The 21,751-nt window shown below is 47.1% G+C and overlaps 1 protein-coding gene across 2 annotated transcripts; it reads left to right on the plus strand.

Moving 5' to 3' along the window:
* Positions 1-27: 27 nt before the first annotated feature.
* Positions 28-21,537, plus strand: LOC138823638 (transmembrane protein 53). Of its 2 annotated transcripts, none has more exons than XM_070017071.1 (3): positions 28-199; positions 16,973-17,094; positions 20,672-21,537. In XM_070017071.1, the coding sequence occupies exons 1-3, from the start codon at positions 139-141 to the stop codon at positions 21,323-21,325; spliced, it is 837 nt and encodes a 278-aa protein (XP_069873172.1). In that variant the 5' UTR covers positions 28-138; the 3' UTR covers positions 21,326-21,537. The 2 variants fall into 2 exon arrangements, with proteins under 2 accessions (XP_069873172.1, XP_069873173.1); XM_070017072.1 differs by lacking the exon at positions 28-199 and adding an exon at positions 16,793-16,851.
* Positions 21,538-21,751: the final 214 nt, after the last annotated feature.

Below are 21,751 nucleotides of genomic sequence, written 5' to 3' on the forward strand. Positions count from 1 at the left end.
CACAGAGCGCGGCACGGGGATTGGGCATCGTCGGGAGGGGGTGGGGTCTGGGCGGTGCCCACCGGCGCCCGGGCGAGGAGTGGGCACGCGAGCTGGAGTTCCGGCAGTAGGCCCCATCTGAGTGCCGGCACCTTCACCATGGCGTCGGTGGAGCTGGATTACACCATCGAGATCCCGGATCAGCCCTGCTGGAGCCAGAGTATGGAACAAGGGTGGGGTCCAGTCGTGGGGAGGTGACCTGAGTCTGCGGGTCCGGAGCGCACCTGAGGCCCCGCCCCTTCGCGGCCCGCCCCCTCGCGGCCCGTCCCCCTGTGGGGGCTTGATGGTCTCAGACTTGGCGGGTCGCCGAGAGCCCCGCCCTCCGCGAGCCCCGCCCCAGCTCGTGGGTCCTTCCCAGCCCCGCCCCGCCCCGCCCGGCCTGGAGTCGGCCCGCTCCAGCTAGTCCAGTGTTCTCAGGCCCAGCCCTAGTTTCTTAAGTAGCTGGGGGCCGCCTTGAGGCCCCGTCTGGTTCTTTTGTTTGGGATCAGGCTTCCCACCCGCAGACCCGCGTCGCCAGTGATGGCTGGGGGTTACACCCATTATTTTCGCCGAAGGAAACAGTTCCTCAGGGAGTCTGAATCCATCATCTCCCACGCTTCCACAGAACGCTGTGGAAATCCTAAATCCTCCTTTTAGTAATGAGATAGCCTTTGAAAAACTGACCACTGTGAACTTGAGTTTCTGCCTCTGCAAATCCAGGGTAACAGTAGAAAGCTTCCCTGAAGGAATGTTGGTTGCACAACTGAGATTATTTATGTAAAGGAGCCTGCACAGGGCCTGACGGCGAGGGAACTGAATTATTGGCATTTAGGCTAGTGCTTTACCACTCGAGCCACGCCCCCAGCCTTTTAATTGGCATTAAGGATTAACATTGTTCCTCTTCCCCCCAATAATATTGAAGGTAAATGTGTGGGAGGCTGCACTTTAAAGCAGATCTATGTCCCAACTTACCCCTGAAGGGTAAGGGTAAGTTGGGAGGTCCAGAGGAAGGCTGGTCTGCTGGAAATCATAGTAGAGCAATGTTGGAGCACGGGTCAGCCTGAGCCCAGCATGTCTGTCTCCTGCGTTACTCCAGCGTCCAATGCACACCACCAATCTCACGGCCCAACAACTTAGCTTCTTATTTTGTTCTTACATTGCAGTGACCTTCACCATGAACTTGATCGTATCTTTACTTTTCATGAAATCCTGTATCTACTTACTGAAATCAAGTCCAGATTCCTTAGCATGACATTCAGTTTATTATTTATTTTGTCCTGGTACTGAGACTTTAACTCAGGACCTGGATGCTGTACCTTTAGCTTATTTGCTCAAGACTAGCCCTCTACCACTTGGGCCATTTCTGGCTTTTTCTGGATATGTGTTTCTGAAGAATTGAACCCAGGGCGTCATGCAAGCACTCTACCACTAAACCACATTCCCAGCCTGCTTCTGCGCTGTCCCCTATCTGAAATGTCCTTTCCCCTTATTTGCTTAGCCCGGCATGTAAATTGTACCTCAGATGCTGCTTTTCCAGGAGAATCTTTTTTTGTTGTTCGTGAGGTTTGAACTCTTGGCCTGAGCACTGTCCTTCAGCTCTTCAGCTCAAGGCAAGCTCTCTAGCACTTGAGCCACAGCACCACTTCCAGTTTTCTGGTGGTTTATTGGAGATGAGAGTTTCACAGACTTTGCTGCCCAGGTCCAGGAGAATCTTTCTAGACGTTTATAGTAGCACTGTATGTTCTTTGGTTAAAATCTAGGAGGGCCGGGTGCTGGTGGCTCATGCCTGTAATCCTGTCTACTCATGAGGCTGAGATCTGAGGGTCGGGGTTCAAAGCCAGCCTAGGCAGGAAAGTCCGTGAAACTCTTATCTCCAATAAACCACCAGAAAACCGGAAGTGACGCTGGTAGAGTGCTCGCCTTGAGCTGAAGAGCTGAGGGTGCTCAGGCCGAGTTCAAGCCCCATGACTACCAAAAAAAAAAAAAAAAAAAATCTAGGAAGAGAGGTATAGTATGCCTGAGCTCCCCTAAAACAGATACTTCTGATGGGTTGCTTTTCCCTACACCTGTATCTGTTGGCTTAGGGCTCTTGGGCCTACAGTTACAAAAGTCTTGACATCTGCATGAGATGAAGTCTCATAGAATGCCATCAGCTGCACAGGTCTGGAGCTACCTTCTGTAGGGACAGAAGGGCACAAACTCTGCTAAAGTGGGCAGCCAGGCCAGGCACTGGTGCTTCATGCCTATAGTCCTAGCTACTCAGGAGGTTGAGATCTGCGGATCAAGGTTCAAAGCCAGCCTATACAGGAAAGTCCAAGAAACTATCTCTTCAATTAACCATCAAAAAGCTGGAAGTGGAGCTGTGGCACACGTGGTAGAGCACTAGCCTTCAGCAAAAAAGCTCAGGGACAGTGCTCAGGCCCTGAATTCAAGCCCCAGGACATTCTCTGTCTGTCTCTGTCTGTCTGTCTGTCTCTCTGTCTCTGTCACACACATACGGACAACCGGAGGGTCTTGGTTCAAATTTTTGCTCTTAAATAACTCTATGGCTTTGGGCAAGTTATTGAACCTTACTGAGCCTCAGATTCTTCCACTGGCAAATAGGAATAACGGTGATGTCCATTTCCCAGGATTGGGAGGGTTAACAAGTGGTGGGTGGAGTGAGTGTGCTTGGGAAGGAGCAGGTCCTGTGTACACCATTTCTTTCCCTGGGAAGGTCTTTCCACCAGAGGATGTTTCCTCCCAAATACCCCAGCCTTTTGGAGGCTGCTGGGCTTGTTAGAAAGCACTTCCCCGTTCTTGAACCACAGTGAGCCTTCCTGTCAGTTCTACTTTCCGCTTAGCATTAGCTGTGGCTTGGCCTTGGGTTAGTTGCTGCTGTCTCAGAAATGATGCAGGCACAGACATCCTTCAGGGAGCTGTGGTTTGGGGGAGTAAGGGCTTATAAGCAGGTGGTTTCAAAAACCATGTGGATTATTATGGTAGGCTCAACACAGAACAAATACTTCCTCTTCCTTTTTTTAAGAAACATTTTAATGCTTTCAGTGAATCTCCCTTTTCCAAGAGAAATACCTCCAAGGCCTTCAGTCATTCCTCTGAGTTGTGTTGCCTGCAGACAGACCTTGGTTTATGATTTTCCTTCTTAGAGGGGCATGCTCAGTGCTGGCCTGGGCATCGAAAAGTGGTTCATAAGAATGTGGGACCCTGAGCCGGGCGCTGGTGGCTCACGCCTGTAATCCTAGCTACTCAGGAGGCTGAGATCTGAGGATCGCGGTTCAAAGCCAGCCCGGGCAAGAAAGACCATGAGACTCCTATCTCCAATAAACCACCAGAAAACCGGAAGTGGCTCTGTGGCTCAAGTGGTAGAGCACTCGCCTTGAGCTGAAGAGCTGAGGGACAGTGCCCAGGCCCAGAGTTCAAGCCCCACGACCGACAAAAAAAAAAAAAAAAAAAAAAAAAAGAATGTGGGACCCTGGACTTCTCTGAATTCATTTGTTTCCCCTTTGCAGAGAGTTCCCCAAGGCCATGACTGAACAGGAGAGATGTTTTGTTTATTTGTTTTATTTTTTAAAGGGGGAGGTCTCAGACATATAGCTCTTTTGCAGTTAATGTCTAAGGTGTGCAGCATGGTCATATTTGATTTGTAGAATTGCTTCCCTCCTGTATTTGGAATCAAAATCACAGAGCCAGCTCTGCTGTGAGGTGAGTGGCAATGCTGGCACATCAGTTTGCTGGAAGGCAGCTTCAGGCTTGGGTTGGGCAGAGCCCTGGGCTTTGTGGACCAGGCTGGGCAGTGAGACTTCTCCTCTTAGGAACCCTACCAACCAGTATGTGGCTGCCAGTGCTGAACATAGCCTACTAGCACCTTTGACTTGGAGTCTGCCCTTCCCCTGGTTTTCTTGGGCCAGTGATTCCTTGTTCACCTAATCCTCAGTCCTCTTTCATTTCTTTGCTGGGGGAGGGATTGTCTCTTAGATATCCCACAGCTCTGTGGTATCCTATTGTTGCATTCCTTTGTCAGTCAAAGCTAATTTGACATCTGACTGTGCTGTGCTAGTCTTCCTCCCATCCAGAGAATGATCACCTAAGTACCACCCACATTTTTCTGTAGGTTTGGGAATGGTGCCTTTCTAGATGTGTGTGTGTGTGTGTGTGTGTGTGTGTGTGTGTGTGTGTATATGCCTGTCAGTACTGGGACTTAAACTCAGGGCGTGTGTGTGTGTGTGTGTGTGTGTGTGTGTGTGTGTATGCCTGTCAGTACTGGGACTTAAACTCAGGGCGTGGGTGCTGTCCCTTAACTTTTTTCACTCAAGTCTGGTGCTCTACCACTTGAGTCACAGGTCCACTTCTGGCATTTTTTTGGTGCTAAATTAGAGATAAGATTCTTAGAATTTCCTGCCCGGGTTGGCTTTGAACCATGATGTAGCCATCCTGTTGTCTTAACATAGCTTTCACTGGGGCCAGGAAGGTAGTACTGAGGTCTGGACCACCCCAGGGGCTAGGGTGAGGGATGGAGCTTCGGGAAAACTGACAGATTCTTGGTGAGCAGCTAAAGTACAAAAGTAAGGTCTTTGAGGAAGTTGCTGGAGAGAGCAGGGTTCTGGTAGGAGGCTGTGGTATGCTTTGAGTAGAGGGGATTGAGTCAAAAACTTTTAAGATCTGCTGGGTGCTGGCTCCTTAGCTGCTCTAATCTTAGCTGCTCTGGAGGCTGAGATCTGAGGATCCCAGTTCAAAGCCAGCCCAGGCAGACAAATCTTAGACTCTTATCTCTAATTAACCAGCAAAAAACCATAAGTAAAGGTGTGGCTCAAGTGTGTAAAGTGCCAGCCTTGACGAAAAAGCTAAGCAAGAGTGCAAGGCCCTGAGTTCAAGTCCTAGTACTGGCAGAAAACAACAACAATAACAACAAAACCCTTTAAGATCTGGTTTAATCATTTAATTTCAGCACTCGGAAGGCTGAGAGGATGGAGGATCTCAAGCTAGAGATCAAGTTGGGCTAAAAGTAAGACCGTTTCTCCACAAAATAAAACAAATCAAAAGGCCTGAGGTGTGGCTGAATGGCACTTACCTAGAGTGCATTTAGCCCTGATTTTTTTCTTCCAGCACTACAAAAAAAATCAACAAAAGAAAAATCTTAAAAGCAATACTAAGCAGACCTCAAAGCCCCAGGAGGGAGGAAAATGAGTGAACACTTGGTCCTAGCCTTGTTTGTGGGATTTCAAATGATGTGGTCACTACCATCATTGAAAAGAGTTACATTTATTTGCATCTTCCTGTCTTTCACCCCTGAATGGAACCCTTTTTTTTTGTTGGTCGTGGGGCTTGAACTCTGGGCCTGGGCATGGTTCCTCAGCTCTTCAGCTCAAGGCGAGCGCTCTACCACTTGAGCCACAGCGCCACTTCCGGTTTTCTGGTGGTTTATTGTTTCACGGACTTTCCTGCCCGGGCTGGCTTTGAACCGAGATCCTCAGATCTCAGCCTCCTAAGTAGCTAGGATTACAGGCATGAGCCACCGACGCCTGGCTGGAACCCTTTCTAAGTGCTTACTCTCTGCCAGGTGCTTTGTTAGGCACTGATTTGAGGTCCAGATCTGACACATCATTTGCCAGCCCTCTTTTATTCTCTCATGTTGACCCTGTCGACACCCTACCCACAATCCAACCTGCCAGGAGTTCCTTTCATTAGCTTATTGGTCCTCACCCCTACCTTGTGAGGTGAGAGGACTTTTTTTTGTCGTCGTTTGTTGTGGGGCTTGAACTCTGGGCCTCGGTGCTGTTCCTCAGCTCTTCAGCTCAAGCACTTTATCACTTGAGCCACAGCGCCACTTCCAATTTTCTGGTGGTTTATTGGAGATAAGAGTCTCCTGGACTTTGCTGCCCATGCTGACTTTGAACCTTGATCCTTAGATCTTGCCCTTAGTACGTAGGATTACAATCATGAGCCACCAGCGCCCAGCAAGAGCATTCTTAAGCCTGTTTTACAGGTGAGGAGCAGGTGCCAGGTGAGAGGTGATATTTCTTGACCAAAGTTCTTCCAGATTTCAGCTGGAGAGCCTTCCTCAGCCTGTATTTGCAAAGATTTCAGTGGCCATTAGAAAAGGGCTGTCCTGATACAATGGCATTTCTAGGAAACAGGCACAAAGAAAGGGGGTGTCTATTAAAGTATTTTTATTACAGCCCCAAATTGGAAATAACATCATGTTCAATAATAGGAGACTGGTCACCATAAATTACAAAACATTCTGTAGCTGCTCTGTAGCCACTAAAAATAATGCTGTAGACATATATAAACTGACAGGGAAAGACATTTGCAATATATTGCTAAACGGAAGAAAGCAGATTACAAACAGTATGATTCCAATTTTATTAGGTATTCATTGTCTCCTTTTTTTTTTTTTACAGTGAGCATGCATTGCTTGCAAAGTAATAATAATTTTGATTTATTGAACTCTTTGTGCTGGAACATTGCTAAGCCTGCTATAGTCAGGATCTTATTGAAGTGTTTAAGATTATCCCCATTTCACAGATAAAGAAATTGAAACAAAGAACCTCCTCAAGGGCTGTTTATAGTCCAAGTGACAGGGCTAGAAATTTGAACCCTGGTATGATTTTGTACAATATGTACTGGTGGTGGGCTCTCAATTCTGTGTTGGTTTTTAAAAAGTAAATTGAAGATGGTGAGGGCTGGGAATGTGGCTTAGTGGTAGAGTAGTAGAGTGCTTGCCTTGCATGCGTGAAGCCCTGGGTTCATTCCTCAGTATTACATAAACAGAAAAGCTGGAAGTGGCACTGTGGCTCAAGTGGTAGAGTGCTAGCCTTGAGCAAAAAAGCTCAGGGACAGTACCCAGGCCCTGAGTTCAAGCCTCAGGACTAGTTAAAAAAGTAAATAAAATCAGCCGGGTGCTGGGTGGCTCACGCCTGTAATTCTAGCTACTCAGGAGTCTGAGTCTGAGGATCAGGGTTCAAAGCCAGCCTGGGCAGGAAAGTCTGTGAGACTCTGATCTCCAATAAACCACCAGAAAACCGGAAGTGGTGCTGTAGCTCAAGTGATAGAGCACTAGCCTTGAGCTGAAGAGCTGAGGGACAGCGCTCAGGCCCAGAGTTCAAGCCCAGCGCTCAGGCCCAGAGTTCAAGCCCCACGACCAACCAAAAAAAAAAAAAAAAAAAAAAGTAAATAAAATACAGAAGTAATGAGATGTTACAAAAATATTTCTGGGGAGTAGAGACAGTAGGGGATCTTTTGGTCAGTTGTGTTAAAAAAAAAAGTAGGAGGTTCTTTGTGTTTTGATTCTGGCTTACCAGTAATTAACACACATGTTGTACCACAAACCCATTTTTCTTATCAGCCCTCTCCTTTGTCTTCCCTCTAGGTCCCTGGGATACACATAATCTCATTTATGCCTGAGTTTATGGCTTGCACTGTTGCACAACATACATATATATTTGTAATCCTTGTATTTGTAGAAAAATTGTGGATGACAGGGAACCTGGAAGATTGAATTGCCAGTGTGGAAAAGAATACTTAGGCATTGCCAAGGGGCTTCTTGTGGTCCTTGACCTCTTACTTCTTTACTGCTTTGATGGGACCACCTCCACTATTGTTGCTGTTTCCAAGTATCATTTTATTTATTTATTTTATTTATTTATTTATTTTTGGTCGGTCGTGGGGCTTGAACTCTGGGCTTGGGCGCTGTCCCTCCGCTCTTCAGCTCAAGGCGAGCGCTCTAACACTTGAGCTACAGCGCCACTTCCGGTTTTCTGGTGGTTTATTGGAGATAGGAGTCTCACGGTCTCTCCTGCCCGGGCTGGCTTTGAACCGCAATCCTCAGATCTCAGCCTCCTGAGTAGCTAGGATTACAGGCGTGAGCCACCAGCGCCCGGCTCCAAGTATCATTTTAACTCCCCTTGCCAAAGCCATAATATATTTTTTTAATATTGCTAGGAGTTGAACCCACGGCTTAACCATATCTAGGCAAGTGTTCTATGCTGAGGTACATTTCCAGCCACATATTGATCTTAGAAAATGGATTTAAAAAAAAAAATCAAGGCTGGCTCTAGTAGCTCACACTTGTAATCCTAGCTACTCAGGAGGCCGAGATTTGAGGATTGCAGTTCAGAGCCAGTCCAGACAGACAAATCTGAGATGTATCTTCAATCTACCTGCAAAAAGCTGGAATAGAGATATGACTCAAGTGGTAGAGGGCCAGCATTGATTGAAATAATTGAACAAGAGTTTGAGGCCTTAGTTTAAAGCCTGGTGCTAGGCACATACTAGTACACACACAAACAAACACACACCAAAAAAAAATCAAGGAAAAAATTGCTTCTAGTCTAAGATAATTGTTGTTAATATTTGATTAACTTTTCTCTGCAGTAAATATGTGTATAGATGTGTATTTACAGAATATTCTTTTGATGATACCACTTTCCAACTTGTTTTTAACTTAAATGTGTTACTATTTTTAAAAAATTTGTGATAAATGCACACAATAGAATTTATCTTTTAAAATGTACAATTGTGCCCGGCGCCAGTGGCTCACGCCTGTAATCCTAGCTGCTCAGGAGGCTGAGATCTGAGGATCTCGGTTCAAAGCCAGCCTGGGCAGGAAAGTCCATGAGACTCTTATCTCCAATAAACCACCAGAAAACTGAAAGTGGTGCTGTGGCTCAAGTGGTAGAGCCCTTGCCTTGAGCTGAAGAGATGAGGGACAGCATCCAGGCCCAGAGTTCAAGCCCCATGACCGACCAAAAAAAAAAAAATACAATTGATTGGTTTTTATTATAATTATAGAATTGGGGATCATCACTGCTCTGTAATTCTGGAACATTTTTACCTTATCCGTATCAGCAGTCTCTTCCTGTTCTCTCTTCCCTCCTGCCCCTGGCAATCACAAGTCTGCTTCCCATCTTTGCATTTGCTTACCCTGGATATTTTATTTTATTTTTTATTTTTATTTTTTTTTTGGGTCTGGTCGTGGGGCCTGAACTCTGGGCCTGGGCGCTGTCCCTCAGCTCTTCAGCTCAAGGCTAGCGCTCTACTACTTAAGCCACAGCGCCACTTCCAGCTTTTTTCTTTTTGCTTATGTGGTGCTGAGGAATCGAACCCAGGGCCTCAGGCATGCAAGGCAAGCGCTCTACCACTGAACCAACTTCCCAGCCCCCCTGGATATTTTAAATAAGTGGAATCATACAGTATGTGACCTTTGGACCTTACTTTTTCACTTAGCATGTTTTCAAGGTTTAGTTGAAAACAGTCCTATATTCCTTTTTATGACTATCCACTGTATGGATGTACCACATTTTTAAAATCCATTTCCACTGGAGGAGTGTTTCTTCTACCTTTAATTATTATGAACAATATTGCTCTGAAAATCTATGTACAAGTTTTTGTTTTTGTTTTTTGTTTTGCCAGTCCTGGGCCTTGAGCTCAGGACATGGACACTGCCCCTGAGTTTCTTTTGCTCAAGGCTAGCACTCTACCACTTGAGCCACAGCACCACTTCAGGCCTTTTCTGTTTGTGTGGTACTGAGGAATTGAACCCAGGGCTTCATGCATGCTAGATAAGCACTCTACCACTAAGCCATATTCCCAGCCCATGCGTATAGGGTTTGTGTGGACATGTTTTTAGTTCTCTTGGGTATATATCTGAGAGTGGAATAATTAGGTCATATAGTAACTTTGTGGTTTTAAAAATATTATTATAAAAGGCATGTACAAAAGGGTTACAGTTATATGTCAGGTAAAGAATACATTTCTAGCCAGGCGCTGGTGGCTCATGCCTGTAATCCTAGCTACTCAGGAGGCTGAGATCTGAGGATCGCGGTTCAAAGCCAGCCTGGGCAGGAGAGACCGTGAGACTCCTATCTCCAATAAACCACCAGAAAACCGGAAGTGGTGCTGTAGCTCAAGTGGTAGAGCGCTCGACTTGAGCTGAAGAGCTGAGGGACAGTGCCCAGGCCCAGAGTTCAAGCCCCACGACCAACAAAAAAAAAAAAAAAAAAAAAAGAATATATTTCTTTTTGGACAGTGTCACCCCTTCTTTTGCTCTCTCCCAGTTTTTCCTTTGTGTTATTAAAATATATTGATTGTTACAATTTCACTGGAAAAATTTTATTTTGTAATACTAGAATTTAAACTTAGGGCCTTTTATAGCTCAGATTACCAATTTTTTTCTAAGACCTAACTTTGATCCTCCCATTTACACTTTCTTCATGTAGCTGGGATGATAGGCACATACCACCATACCCAGCTCTTTTATTGGTTGAGATGGGTCTCGTGGACCTGCCCAGTTGGCCTTGAATCTTGACCCTCACTGTTAGCCTCCTGAATGACTAGAATTACAAATATAAACTATTATACTCAGCTCAAACTTGTGATTTGAAAATATTTTCTCCATTTTATTGATTTTTTTCACTATTTTTGGATAATGGCCTTTGAAGTACAAAAGTTTTAAATTGTGTTGAAATTCCACTTTGTTCCTGTGTTTTTGGCATTACAGCTAAGGAATTATTGGCTTTTTTTTTGGGGGGGGAGTCCAGTTATGGGGCCTGTACTCTGGGCCTGGGCGCTGTCCCTCAGCTCTTCAGCTCAAGGCTAGCGAGCCACAGCGCCACTTCTGGCTTTTTTCTTTTTGCTTATGTGGTGCTGAGGAATTGAACCCAGGGCCTCATCCATGCAAGGCAGGCACTCTACCACTGAGCCACCTTCCCAGCCCCTTTTGGCTATTTTAAGATTACAAAGATTACATTTATGTCTATGATCTACTTAATTGATTATCGAATATTTCTATATCTGCCAGTATTTTTAATTTTTTTTTTTTTTTTGTCGGTCATGCGGCTTGAACTCTGGGCCTGGGCACTGTCCCTCTGCTCCTTAGCTCAAGGCAAGGGGTCTACCACTTGAACCACAGCACCACTTCCGGTTTTTCTAGTGGTTTATTGAAGATCAGAGTCTCACGGACTTTCCTGCCTGGTCTGGCTTTGAACTCTGATCCTCAGATCTCAGCCTCCTGAGTAGCTAGAATTACAGGCGTGAGCCACTGGTGCCTGGCTCTTCTCTCTCTTTCTCTTCCTTTCTTTCTCTTCTGTCCTCCCTTCCTCCTGTCCCTCCCTTCCTCCTCCTTCTTTCTTCCTTCCTTCCTTCCTTCCTTCCTTCCTTCCTTCCTTCCTTCCTTCCTTTCTTTCTTTCTTTCTTTCTTTCTTTCTTTCTTTCTTTCTTTCTTTCTTTCTCTTTCTCTCTTTCCTTTTTGTGTGTCTGCTGGTCCTGGGTGCTGTCCTTGAGCTGCTGATGCTTCTTTTTTTTTTAAAAAAAAATTATTGTTATAAAGGTGATGTACAGAGTTCCTTAAGTCAGATAAAGAGTACGTTCCTTTTTTTTTTTTTTTTTTGGGTCGGTTGTGGGCCTTGAACTCTGGGCCTCAAGCTCTTCAGCTCAAGGCGAACGCTCTACCACTTGAACCACAGAGCCACTGTTTTCTGGTGGCTTATTGGAGATAAGAGTCTCACAGACTTTCTTGCCCAGGCTGGCTTTGAGCCGAGATCCTCAGATCTCAGCCTCCTGAGTAGCTAGGATTACAGGCGTGAGCCACCGGCACCCGGCAAGAGTATGTTTCTTTTTGGATAATGTTACCCCTTCCCTTTCTCTCTCCGTTTTTCCCTCCCATCTCTACTCACAAGTTGTGTAGTTCATTTTCAACATAGTGTCTATCTGAGCTTCTTTTGTTCAAGGCTAGTGCTCTACCACTTGAGTCACAGCACTAGATGAGTCTCCATTAAACTTTCCTGCCCAAGCTGGCTTCAAACTTTCATCCTCAGATCTCAGTCTCCTGAGTAGCTAGGATTACAGGCATGAGCCATAGGCACCTGGCTCCTCCATTTCTTTCTTGAGATAATGTTGATATGTAGTCCAGACTGGCTTCCAGTTTAGAATCCTTTTGCCTTAACCTCCTGAGAGCTCAGAGTACAGGCATGCACTATCATGCCCAGCTTGTGACTCTGTCTTCCCCAAGTCATTTCCCTCCCCTCTCCTATTTATCTGCTCACTGCTCTTGTTTAGGCCTTCACCCCACCATTTTACATGATATAGAAGCCTTCTATCTGCTCCCACTAAGCCCTGTCAATACAGTGGAGACTTAACTTGGTGTGATGATTGGGGTTGGGGTGGAGAGAAGGTGTTGAGTAGGTCATCAGTGAGGGCTATTGGAAGTGGAGAGTAGGTTAACTCTGCAGGTAGAATGTGCATTAGCAAAGCATAAACACAGAGAGAGGCCCATCATCCTGAGCAAGAGAGTAACAGCAGTTTGTACAACAGGGTGGAGGAGTCAGAGTCCCCATGTGGCCATAAATCCCCATGGCTATAACAATTGCTTCATACTCTAGAAAGGGAACCAAAAGATTACCAGCTCTTCCTCCTTGGGTCCATCCTTCACGGAGTGCCATGGTGCCAGAATGCTGGCCACTGGGGATGCGGCACTAACTGAGACCCAGTTTCCTGCTTTCATGGAACCTAATCATTAGGGGAGAGAGACAGACATCAAATTCATAATTATGTAAGTCAGATTGGATCATGGCCACTTCTACATTTTAGAATCTTCACCTGTTCCTCATTGCTATGTAATAATTGCTGCTTCCTCAATGGATCAGACCTTAGTCCCATTCTTGGCAACTATTCTGCCCACTGTTCCTTTCCACTCCCAATATTCTACCCCTTCTGCAGGAGTGCTTGCCACATGCCAGATGAACTATAACATCTCCACGGCGCCCTGCCCTGTGCATGCTCTGTCTACCCAGCATGCTCTCTGATTGGACCTTCAAGGCCACAGTAGCAAACATGTTTTCCTTTGGAAAGACTTTTCATGGTCACAGTTTCTCCTGGCCACGTTTCCAAGATACCATGGGCTTTCTGTGATAATAGTACTTCATATATAGAGTCAGAGGGCAGTGTGGTTCTAGTAGGGAGGTCATGACAAGGCTCTGAGTTAGGAAGGGGCATGGAGCCCAAGGCACTGGGAAGAGCATGTGTTAGGGGAGGGGAGATGCCTATCAGTAAGGAGGAACACCTTGGAGTATAGGAGCAGTTTCCAGTGCCTGGCTGGAGAGCTGACGAACCAGTTGTTCCCTTTAAGAACATCAGGGAAAGTAAAGCGCTGGTGGCTCATGCTTGTAATCCTAGCCATGTCTGAGGCTGAGATCTGAAGCCATAGTCTGAAGCTAGCTGGGCAGAAAAGTCCCAGAGAAATTTTATTTCCAGGCTAGGCATCGGTGGCTCACACCTATAATCCTAGCTACTCAGGAGGTTGAGATCTGAGGATCTTAGTTCAAAGCCAGCCTCAGAAGGAAAGTCTGTGAGACTTTTATCTCCAATAAACTACTAGAAAAATCTGGAAGTGGTCCTGTGGCTCAAAGTAGTAAAGCACTGGCCTTGAGCACAAAAGCTCAGGGACAGCTCCTAGGCCCTGATTCAAGAACCAGGACTGCATTCAACAACAACAACAACAAAGAAGTCTTTTTTTTTTTTTTGTCGGTCATGGGGTTAGAACTCTGGGCTTGGGTGCTATCCCTCAGCTCTTCAGTTCAAGTCGAGCACTCTACCACTTGAGCCATAGCGCCACTTCCGGTTTTCTAGTGGTTTATTGGAGATAAGAGTCTCATGGACTTTCCTGCCCAGGCTGGCTTTGAACCCTGATCCTCAGATCTCAGCCTCCTGAGTAGCTAGGATTATAGGCGCCCAGCCACAAAGAAGTCTTATTTCTAGTTAACCAGCAAAAAGCCAAAAGTGGAGCTGTGGCTCAAATGGAAGAATGCTACCTTGAGCAAAATAGCTAAGGGACAGAGCCCAGGTCTTGAGTTCTAGTATGGGCATAAAAAAACAACACCAATGTACATCAGGGAGAGGCAATCCCTTCTCAGGCAGCTGCAGGGAGAGGTAATCAGGGAAGGGGTCAGAAATCCACTAGCTCAACCTCAGAGTCAACCAGGTCCAAACAGTAGCAGTTGATTATTATCCAGAAGGTCGCTAAGGCCTGGGTTTCACTGAGGACAAGATGAAGCCCAGAGGTGGGGGTGGGGAGAAATGGGGGAGCTATTTGGAGCCACCTGAGTCAGATCAGGAACCCAGGTGAGCCTCAGTGAAGGCTGGGAGTTGTGCAGAGACACTGGCAGCTTCTGCTCCAGGCTGAGTTGCCACGGGTCTAAAAGCCCTGTGGGTGCAGGCAGTTAATCTCCGAAGGCCAGAGTGCCCCCCCCTCCCCCCGCCACTAGAGAGCAGGAACATTGAACTTTTCAATCACATTAATTTCCACAGGAAATTGTTGTCTTCCTTTTGTCCAAAGGTTAGTGATTTATATTTACCATCCTCTTAACTAGCCTTGAAATTTACTGTTGCCAGGTCACCACCAGCATCCATAAATTGCAGGGTGGCAGCGGAGCATAGCCAAGTGGCTTGGTCCTTGGAAGGGTCCACAGCAGTCTTTTGAGAGGGCAGCTGTGGAGCTACAGACAGTCCTTGTGCAGATGTCTCCACTCACTTCACAGGGGAACTGTGAGAGAGGGGTCTATTGGACAAGACTCCAGGAGACTTCTGCAGAAGCTGCTGCTGTGGAAGCGGCCGGCACGCGCCTCTTGTGCTTCCTGCTACGGCCTGGGCAGCAGCACTAAAGGTGCTCAAGGAGCCAAGAGTGGGGTGCAGGCCCAGATCCCCAGCTCTGCACTTTCTATGGGACCACAGGCGAGTCCCTTAACCACACTGCCTCAGTTTCCTCATCTGTGTCAATGTTGTCAAAAGTGGTTGGTAAACATAGGTTGTGTTGTTCACTGGCAGAACAGGTTAGCTAGTTGGCTTCATGTCTCTGCTTATACTTTACCTAGGTCTCCGTGTGTGTGTGTGTGTGTGTGTGTGTGTGTGTGTGTGTGTGTGTATGTGTTTGCGCATGTGCGTGCATGTGCGTGCGTGCATGCGTGTGTGCGTGCAAGCTAGTCCTGGGGCTTGAACTCAGGGCAGGATGTTGTCCCTGAGCTTTTGTGCTCAAGGCTAGCACTCTACCACTTGAGCCACAGCTTCACTTACTGCTTTTTTTTTTTGTATTTAATCAGAGATGATTTAATCAGGATTTTCCTGATTGGGCTGGCTTCTAACTGTGATCCTCAGATTCCAGCCTCTTGAGTAGCTGGGATTATAGGCATGAGCTACTGGTGCCTGACTCCAGTTCTTCTTTTATATTTTTCTGTCTGTTCAATCTTTTTCTGTAAAGGGCCAATAATACTTGAGGTTGTGTGAGTTCTATGATCTCTTTTGTAGCTACTCAGCTCTGTTATGTTAGTCAGAAAGTAGTTATAGATAATGGATAAGTTGGAAGGGTGTGGTTATGTGCTAATAAAATGTTACTTTTGTTTTTCTTTTTGTGGTGGTAGGGATTGAACCCACTGCCCCATTCATGCTAGGCAGGCACTCTACCAATAAAACTTTATTGGTGGACACAAAAACTTCAATTTCAGTTGGGTGCTGGTGGCTCATGCCTGTAATCCTAGCTAGCTACTCAGGATCCTCACGATCTGAGGATCATGCATTGAAGCCAGTCCATGAGCAACCAAGTCTGTGAGGTTCTTATCTCCAAATAACTTCCAAAAAGCTGGAAGTGGCATTACGGCTTAAGTTGTAGAGTACAATCCTTGAAGAAAAAAGCTCAGGGACAATGCCCAGGGCATGAGTTCAAGCTCCAGGATCAGTATAAAAAGCAAAACAAAACCTTTGTTTTTATGTCTCATCAATCTTCTGATTTTTTTTTTTTTTTTTTTTTTGGGGTCTGGCATGAACTCTGGGCCTGGGTGCTGTCCCTCAGCTCTTCAGCTCAAGGCTAGCGCTCTACCACTTGAGCCAAAGCGCCACTTCCAGCTTTTTTCTTATGTGGTGCTGAGGAATCGAACCCAGGGCCTCAGGCATGCAAGGCAAGCGCTCTACCACTGAGCCACCTTCCCAGCCCCTTCGGCTTTTTTTTTCTGCTTATGTGGTGCTGAGGAATCGAACCCAGCGCCTCATGCATGCAAGGCAAGCGTTCTACCACTGAGCCACCTTCTCAGCCTCTCTTCTGAATTTTTTTTGGAAACAAGTCTCTCATGTAGTCCAGGTGGTCTTTTTTTTTTTTGGTCGGTTGTGGGGCTTGAACTCTGAGAGTCAACGCTGTCCCTCAGCTCTTCAGCTCAAGACTAGTGCTCTACCGCATTAGCCACAGCACCACTTCCGGTTTTCTGGTGGTTTATTGGAGATAAGAGTCTCACGGAGCCGGGCGCTGGTGGCTCACGCCTGTAATCCTAGCTACTCAGGAGGCTGAGATCTGAGGATCACGGTTCAAAGCCAGCCCGGGCAGGAGAGACCGTGAGACTCCTATCTCCAATAAAACCACCAGAAAACCGGAAGTGGTGCTGTAGCTCAAGTGGTAGAGCGCTCGCCTTGAGCTGAAGAGCTAAGGGACAACGCCCAGGCCCAGCATTTAAGCCCCACGACAACAAAAAATCAATCAATCCAGATGTGGTGGAACATGTCTATATGAGGCAAGACTGCAAGTTCAAGACCACCTGATCCAGATGCCAGTGGCTCACGCCTGTAATCCTAGCTACTCAGGAGGCTGAGATCTGAGGATCAGGGTTCAAAGCCAGACCAGGCAGGAAAATCCGTGAGACTCTTTTTTTTTTTTTTTGAACAGAAAAACAAAATGGAGGCAGTGTTCCTGGTTCAGCTGATAGGTACAAGGTACTCCTGTAGTTTGTCCAGTGAGGTCTCAGTTCCTCCAGACAGATCTGCAGAGAAGCATTTGGATAGGAGCCACCGGGCAGGAGCCCTGTAAGTGGCCTGGAGTGTGGGAATGGCACCTGTTGGTTCCCTGATTGTAGCCACAGTGGCTCTGGATGGGCCAGAATCCCCATTCTACCTCCGGTGTTGACACTGCACATTTGTGTTTCAGAGGACAGTGCCAGCCAAGATGGGAAGAAGGGAGGAACTCGACAGCCTGTCGTGATTCTCTTAGGCTGGGGTGGCTGCAGGGACAAGAACCTCGCAAAGTACAGCGCCATCTACCACAAAAGGGTGAGTACTGCAGGCATATGGAGAGTCGGTGGCTTGTGGGGGCTGCCATTTGTGGGGACCTGCTATCTGTGAATGTTCTGTGGTCAACCCTAGGCCCCTGGCTGTCTCACACCTGGGCTTCAGTGAAAGCTGCCCACCGATGTGGCAGGCCTAGGAATGCTGTCAGGAGTGACTGCGAGGAAGATGAGAGAGTTACAGGGTCTTTGGCAGAATTAACTCTGCCCCCCTGTGCTGCCAGTGTAGACCTCATGTGACCCTCTGTAGTCTTCTGACCTTTCTTTCTCCCCAAGTCCCCCAGTGATCAGCCTTGTGCTCCCCGCTTGTGGAGTCAACCCAGACTTCCAGTCCAAACTAAACTGCCTCTCTGGGAGGCAGCCGCCGGGCTGGGCATGCTGGCATAGTTTATGGCCCCAGCACTCTCTCCCCTTCCCACCAGCTGGCCCCAGGCACCTTTCACATTCGCAGTCAGGGAGCCTCTTATAGCACAGTCCTGCTTCTCAGGCTGCTCCAAGAGTTTGAAGTAGAGGTTGTAGCAACTAGAGAGCACCCCTAGAGGACCTGGTTATATTTTGGAAGCCCTGAGTGGTTCCCCCCTCAGGCCAAATATCCCCAAAGCTGGGTTGGGCAGGTGTGTTAGTACAGACAGCCCAGCTCCCACCTGGAAGTCCTGGGCTGAGGAGTACACATCATCTGAAAAAACAGCCAGCTGATCCTAGGGGTGTGTGTGTGTGTGTGTGTGTGTGTGTATGTGTGTGTGTGTGTGTGTGTGTGTGTGTATAAGAGATGCATAGGTTTGAGTGTGTGTGTGTGTGTGTGTGTGTGTGTGTGTGTGTAGAAGAGATGTGCATAGGTTTGAGTCTGAAGCCTTCCTCTCCAGGGGTTCAGTCCTAAATTCCATGTGCTGACTAGGCCTATTTGCCTGCCTTCTTCTTCTTTTATTTATTTACTATTCTTGGTGCCAGTTCTGAGGCTTGAACTCAGGTCCTGGGAGTTGTCTTTGAGCTTTTGGGCTTCAGGCTTGTGCTGTACCACTTGAGCCATAGCTCCACTTCCAGCCTTTTGCTAGTTAATTGGAGATAGGAGTCTCACGGACTTTCTTCCTTAGGCTGGCTTTGAACCAAGATCTTCAAATCTCAGCCTCTTGACTTGGAGGCAATTGTGGTAACCCAGGATAGAGGGGTGAGGGCCATGAGGCTGCGGTGCCAGTGGAGGGAAGGTGGTGGGTCCAGGAGGTTGTCAGGAGATAGAATGCTAGGTTAATGAGATGCAGAATGAGCATCACCTGGTGATGATGACCTCAAGGTGTATTGTTCTAGGCTTTTCCTATGCATGTCTTCTCTCTGCCTAAGTGTGACTTAGTGAGTGTACTGTCCCTAGTCTGCTTTTGTTCAGGTCTTGAGCTCCATCTTCTCATATTAATAAGTTTTCACTGAGTTTAGTTTCCAGCCTATGTCCAGAGGCTCAAATTGTACTCCAAGTGCCCTTCCTAGCCAAACTGGGATCCAGTCCAGAGTCACAACATTGCATCTACTTCCATCAAATTCTCTTGCTCCTTTAAGACCACATCTAGAACAGCACTTTTTCTTATGATTAAAAAAACAAAAAACAAAAAAACATTCCTAGCCAGGTGCTGTGGCTCACATCTGTAATCCTAGCTACTCAGGAGGCTGAGATCTGAGGATTGAGGTTCAAAGCCAGCCAGGACGGGAAAGCCCATGAGGCTCTTATCTCCAGTAAACCACCAGAAAACTGGACATGGCACTGTGGCTCAAGTGGTAGAAGGTTTGCCTTGAGAGCTGAAGAGCTGAGGGACAGTACCCAAGCCCAGAATTCAAGCCCCACTACCAAAAAAAAAAAAAAAAAAAGGTTAAGGGACAGTGTTTAGGTCCTGAGTTCAAGCCCTAGTACTGGCACACACATACACAAAGTTCTTTTTTGTTATTATTGTTTTGGTTGGTTGTGGGGCTTGAACTCAGGGCATTGGCACTGTCCCCGAGTTATTTTTGCTCAAGATAAGTGCGCTACCACTTTGAGCCACAACTCCACTTCTAGTTTTCTGGTGTTTAATTGAAGGAAAATGTTTCACTGACTTTCCTGCCTGGCCTGGCTTTGAACTGTGATCCTTAGATCAGCCCTCCTAAGTAGCTAGGATTACAGGTGTGAGTCACCAGCTCTTGGCCACGAAGTTCTTTTTTTGTGACTTACTGAGGAGACTGGGCTGCACTGAGATAACTATCAGGAGAGTGCAGTGGAACCTGAGAGACCCCTATCAGTCAGGGGCTGTAGCTGGTGATTCTGGCTGTCTATCCCTGTGGGTGTTTCAAGAATTATACCCAGATAATTCTCTCCTAGTTATTACCATCATTTCTCATCACTGCTATTGGTTGAGAGTTTACTTTGTGCTAAGTGTTGTTTTAATCACTTTTAAGATACCTTGATATGTTGTCTGACTGGCCTTGAACTTGAGAGCCTCTTAAGTCTACCAAATCCTATGATTACAGGCACGGTCCCAGTTTCAGGCTTTAAGTACCATCCTGGACTGAGGGGGTGTGGCAAGCATAAAACAATGAGGCCAAAATTGGATTTGAATATACCTTCAACCCCTGGAAGGCACCATTACATGGTGCCCAGACTGAAGCAGGGCCTTCAGTATTGCTGGGCTTTGTGGGCCCTGTGGAAGTTGGTGTATTGAGCTCCTCTGATTTAGTTTATGCCCACCACTCTTGCCATGCCTGGACAGATACTTTGTTTATATATTTTTTTCTATTTAGTTTCTACCTCAACCTATGGCCAGGCAGGCTGGCTTTGGCTGCCTTTTCTAACTGGCCTAGGAGACCTCATTTAGAGGTTTTGTAATATACTTGGTGTAGGCAATGAGAGGTACAAAAGTCTAAAGGGAGTTTGGGCCCAAACTCAGAATTTTGAGGAACAATAGTATTGGTAGTATTTCGAATTTCAGGGTGAGTTTGAGAAGTGACCTTAGACCTGGGAACCAGGTTCTCTGAATGCAGGCAGTTACGGACTCTACTTTCAGGACCCAAGTAGGAAAGTGATATGGACCGGAGATGGAGGTGATGTGGACTTGGCTCAAAAGTGGCCTCTGGTGGTCAAGATTGGGACCTGCAGGCTTCCTCTCAAGGTGTCAGTCTCATGGGAAGTAGGAAGGGACAATGCAGAGCAGAGTAGCTCTCAGCAAGATGTAGCCAAGCAACAAGACCTTAAATGTGTGAGGTCTGGGGTGTGGGTGGTGGGGCGGGAACAAGAGTGAAGAGGCTACCTTCTGGGTAGCTCAGATGTCTCCAAAACAGGTCTTCAACTCCAGGCCTCAAAGACCATCTTGGGCTGAGAGGGTATGGCCCACATAAAGCACTGAATCCTAACTGGCCTTGAGTATACCTCCAACCCCTGCAAGATGTATGTAAATAGTGAGCTTGCATTCTGAACAAAATAGGGTCTTGAGCATGGCTGGTCTCGTTGGGTCTTGTGGTCTTGAGGTTGTTGGGCCCCTCTGACTTACCCTGTGTCCTTCACCTCCACTGCATCCTTGGGGACTGACCAAGCCTCTCTCCTCTCCCAGGGCTGCATCGTGATCCGATACACAGCCCCATGGCACATGGTCTTCTTCTCTGAGTCCTTGGGCATCCCTTCACTGCGCATGTTGGCCCAGAAGCTGCTTGAGCTCCTCTTTGATTATGAGATTGAGAGGGAGCCTCTGCTCTTCCATGTCTTCAGTAATGCTGGTGTTATGCTGTACCGCTACGTGCTCGAGCTCCTGCAGACTCATCGGCGCTTCTGCCACTTACGTGTGGTGGGCACCATCTTTGACAGTGGTCCTGGTGATAGCAACCTGGTAGGGGCCCTGAGGGCCCTGGCAGTCATCTTGGAGCACCGGCCCACCATATTGCGCCTGTTGCTCCTTGTGGCCTTTGCCCTAGTGGCAGTTCTGTTCCACATCCTACTTGCTCCACTCACTTCCCTCTTCCACACCCACTTCTATGACAGGCTACAGGACTCTGGTTCCTGCTGGCCTGAGCTCTACCTCTACTCAAAGGCTGATGAGGTAGTCCTGGCCAGGGATGTGGAACGCATGGTGGAGGCCCGCCTAGCCCACCAGGTCCGAGTGCGCTCTGTGGATTTTGTGTCATCTGCACATGTCAGCCACCTCCGTGAATACCCTAGTTACTACACAAGTCTGTGCATCGATTTCATGCACAACTGTGTCCAGTGCTGAGGTCTTGCTCCAGAAATAAATGCTGACACCTCCCTCCAGCCTCCCTCTGTCCTGGGGAACTGGTGGCAGTCTGCTTGCCCCAGAATCCTAGGGGGTGAGAGTGCCAGGCAGCTTTCTGTAGGAACCTTACAGTTGATTTGACAAATGAAACCGATGCTGATTCCTGCGGCATTTAGGTTGTAAAGGATTAATAAAGTTGGGGATGAGGTTAAGGATGGACCCTACTATTGTTTTGTGGTAAGAACCCTTAATATGGGATCTACTCTTAAAAAATTCCAAGCATATAATACTTAGTTAATATGTTGTTAACCATAAGTGTAATATTGTATAGCAGATAGCTAGAACGCAATCATTTTGTGTAAGTGAAACTTCTACTTGTTTAGCTAGAGTTTTGATTTTTTTTTTTGGTTGGTTGTGGGACTTGAA

This window comes from Dipodomys merriami, unplaced genomic scaffold (assembly GCF_024711535.1).
Source record: "Dipodomys merriami isolate MVZ:Mamm:240054 unplaced genomic scaffold, mDipMer1.0.p SCAF_121, whole genome shotgun sequence".
Lineage (NCBI taxonomy): Eukaryota > Metazoa > Chordata > Mammalia > Rodentia > Heteromyidae > Dipodomys > Dipodomys merriami.

Bases quoted from the DNA above. Each gene is read 5' to 3' on its own strand.
- LOC138823638 (XM_070017071.1), top strand. From the start codon at position 139: ATGGCGTCGGTGGAGCTGGATTACACCATCGAGATCCCGGATCAGCCC. The intron at 200-16,972 runs GTATGGAACAAG...TTTGTGTTTCAG, and splicing joins TCAGCCCTGCTGGAGCCAGA to AGGACAGTGCCAGCCAAGAT. The intron at 17,095-20,671 runs GTGAGTACTGCA...CTCCTCTCCCAG, and splicing joins GCGCCATCTACCACAAAAGG to GGCTGCATCGTGATCCGATA.